The sequence below is a fragment of the Penaeus japonicus genome, unplaced genomic scaffold (genome assembly GCF_977035675.1).
Source record: "Penaeus japonicus unplaced genomic scaffold, GWHDUDI00000001_assembly GWHDUDI00000038, whole genome shotgun sequence".
NCBI lineage: Eukaryota > Metazoa > Arthropoda > Malacostraca > Decapoda > Penaeidae > Penaeus > Penaeus japonicus.
In genome coordinates, this window is record NW_028234440.1 from 10,954,443 (window position 1) to 10,956,942 (window position 2,500).

A 2,500-nucleotide genomic window follows, 5' to 3' on the forward strand; every position below is an offset into this window, starting at 1 on the left:
TATTTTTGTCTTTTGGAATGAATATTTGTAATAAAAAAAAGCTTAGTATCAACTATTCAAAAAGGAGAGAGACAACGAAGTATATTTCTTTTGATAATAACGAGATTATCATAATCATAACTAGCAGTGTATATCATATGTGATGTTTTTATGTCTTGGTATATTGCACATTTCTTGTTAGTTGATTTCCTTTTTTTTCGTTTTTGTTTTTGTTTTGTTTATCCACTTGATTGAGTTAAAGGTTACCGAAGGTTAGATAAATTGACAGACAGAGAAACGCACATATTTACGGAGAGGGGGAGGTGGTAAACAAACAGGGGGGGGGGGGGAGAAAGAGATAGAAGGGGAGAGATGCAGGGAGGGAGTGAGAGGGAGCGAAGGGAGAGAGGAAGGAGGGACAGGAGAGTGGGAGAGAGAAAGGGAGGAGGAAGGACAGGAGAAACATAAGTAGAGGGAGGGAGGGAGGGAGAGGGAGAGGGGGAACAGAGGGAGAGGATGAGAGAGGGTATAGCAGAGGGAGACACATACACAAAGAGAGAGAGGGGGGGGTGGAGAAAAACACGGAAAGAGAGAGAGAGAGATTAACAACATCGATAATCAAATCTTTTTCATTGTTGAAATAGTAATCCATCGATATATTTTTACTTTGTATGTTGTATGTTGACATTCCCGACGTTTGATCAAATACCACATAATATATACATGGAAAATAATATATATACAGGCATATATATTACACATATATATATATATATATATATATATATATATATATATATATAATATATATATATATATATATATATATGTATAATATATATATATGAATATATATATATATATATATATATATATAATATATATACATATATTATATATATATAATATATATATATATATATAATATATATATATATATATATATAATATATAATATATATACATATATATGAAACTCCACAACGGCCGAAATTTGCGGCGTCAGACAAATTCGCTTTTAAAGGTCATGCAAATAATTGACTTGTCAGAGTTACGTTCTTATCATTACTTTCATATGTACCTTTCTCTCTCTCTCTCTCTCTCTCTCTATCTATCTATCTATCTATCTATCTTACTGTCTCTCTCTTTCGCTCTCTCTCTCTTACACACACTCTCTCTCTCACTCTCTCCCTTTCTCCCTTTCTTCCTGTCCCTCACTCCCTCCCTCCTTTCCTCTCTCTTTCTCTCTCTCTCTCTCTCTCTCTCTCTCTCTCTCTCTCTCTCTCTCTCTCTCTCTCTCTCTCTCTCTCTCTCTCTCTCTCTCTCTCTCTCTCTCTCTCTCTCTCACTCTCTCATTTTCTTCCTTCCTCCCTTATTCCCTCCCCCCCCCTCACACACGCTCCCTCCCTTCATTCCTCCCCCCTCTTGCTTTTTGAGCATCTTTTCACTCACATTTTTTTCCATTTTTGTCTTTTAGGGTGACTGTGGTTGCGACTACATGTGTGTTTACCTGGACGAGAACCTCAGGGAAAAACAGTGCATCTGTGCTGAAAACTGGATTCTTAACACAGACAACTACACCTGCATCTGTAAGTATGAATATTCGGTCTGTGTATCTGTGTCGTTCTTATCTGAAGACTCATTTTGTGCCAGATTTCCTTTTATCTGAATGTTCGTTTTGTGTCAGATTTTTTTTTATTTGAATATACTCATTGTGTTTTTTTTTAATTCGAATTTATTGAACCTTCATTAAACCTGTGTAATATGATGTTGATGTTCTGTTATTTATTTGGTTTCCTTGCAACGCTTATTCAACTTTATACTTGATTACGTTAGAACTAACTGACAATTTAATGAATAAATGTATGCACATATACTGTAGATACATACGAAGATCTGCGTCTGTCTACATAGACAGATAGACAGATAGGTAGGTAGGTATGGAGGGAGATAGATAGACAGATATACAAATAGATAAAGATACAAGCATAAATATATCATTATATACATACATTTTGATAAACAATAATGAATTTCTTTGTAGCCTCTATAAAACCAAGCGAATGGTGACCTATCAGTAATTATTAGATTATGTACTATAATGCATATTATGTCTGTGATATTTGTAGTGATATGTTAATCATGTTCATAGAATATAATTATTTTAATCTTTTATGATTCAACAACCTGTGAAATAGGTAAATGAATTCACTTTAAAATATAACAAATGAATTATACAATGTTCATCAAGTGTTTTTTTTTTTTTTTTTTTTTTTTCTAACCATTAATTTCAAGTTGATTTTGAATTTGAATGAATAGTATTTTTTTTTTAGGATTTGCATTCATTCATCCTTTATATATATATATCTATTCATTCATTTTGATTAAGCTTTGACATTTTTACTCTCCTCATTCCGGTCTCCGCTTCCTTATAAATTCGCTCCCTACGTAGTTCTCTAAATATTTAAATGCCCGAAGCTCAAAGGAAACCGGCCTTTCATATTATTTTTTCAAAAGCAGT

The 2,500-nt window shown here is 33.3% G+C and overlaps 1 protein-coding gene across 1 annotated transcript in view; it reads left to right on the top strand.

Annotated features, from left to right (window-relative positions):
• The window catches only part of LOC122251639 (ALK tyrosine kinase receptor), a 125,615-nt gene that overhangs the window by 37,333 nt on the left and 85,782 nt on the right, over nucleotides 1–2,500 (top strand). The window contains exon 4 of the mRNA XM_086533054.1: nucleotides 1,457–1,568. Coding sequence (XP_086389180.1) covers nucleotides 1,457–1,568 — 112 coding nt within the window. The remainder of the gene's footprint in view (nucleotides 1–1,456; nucleotides 1,569–2,500) is intronic.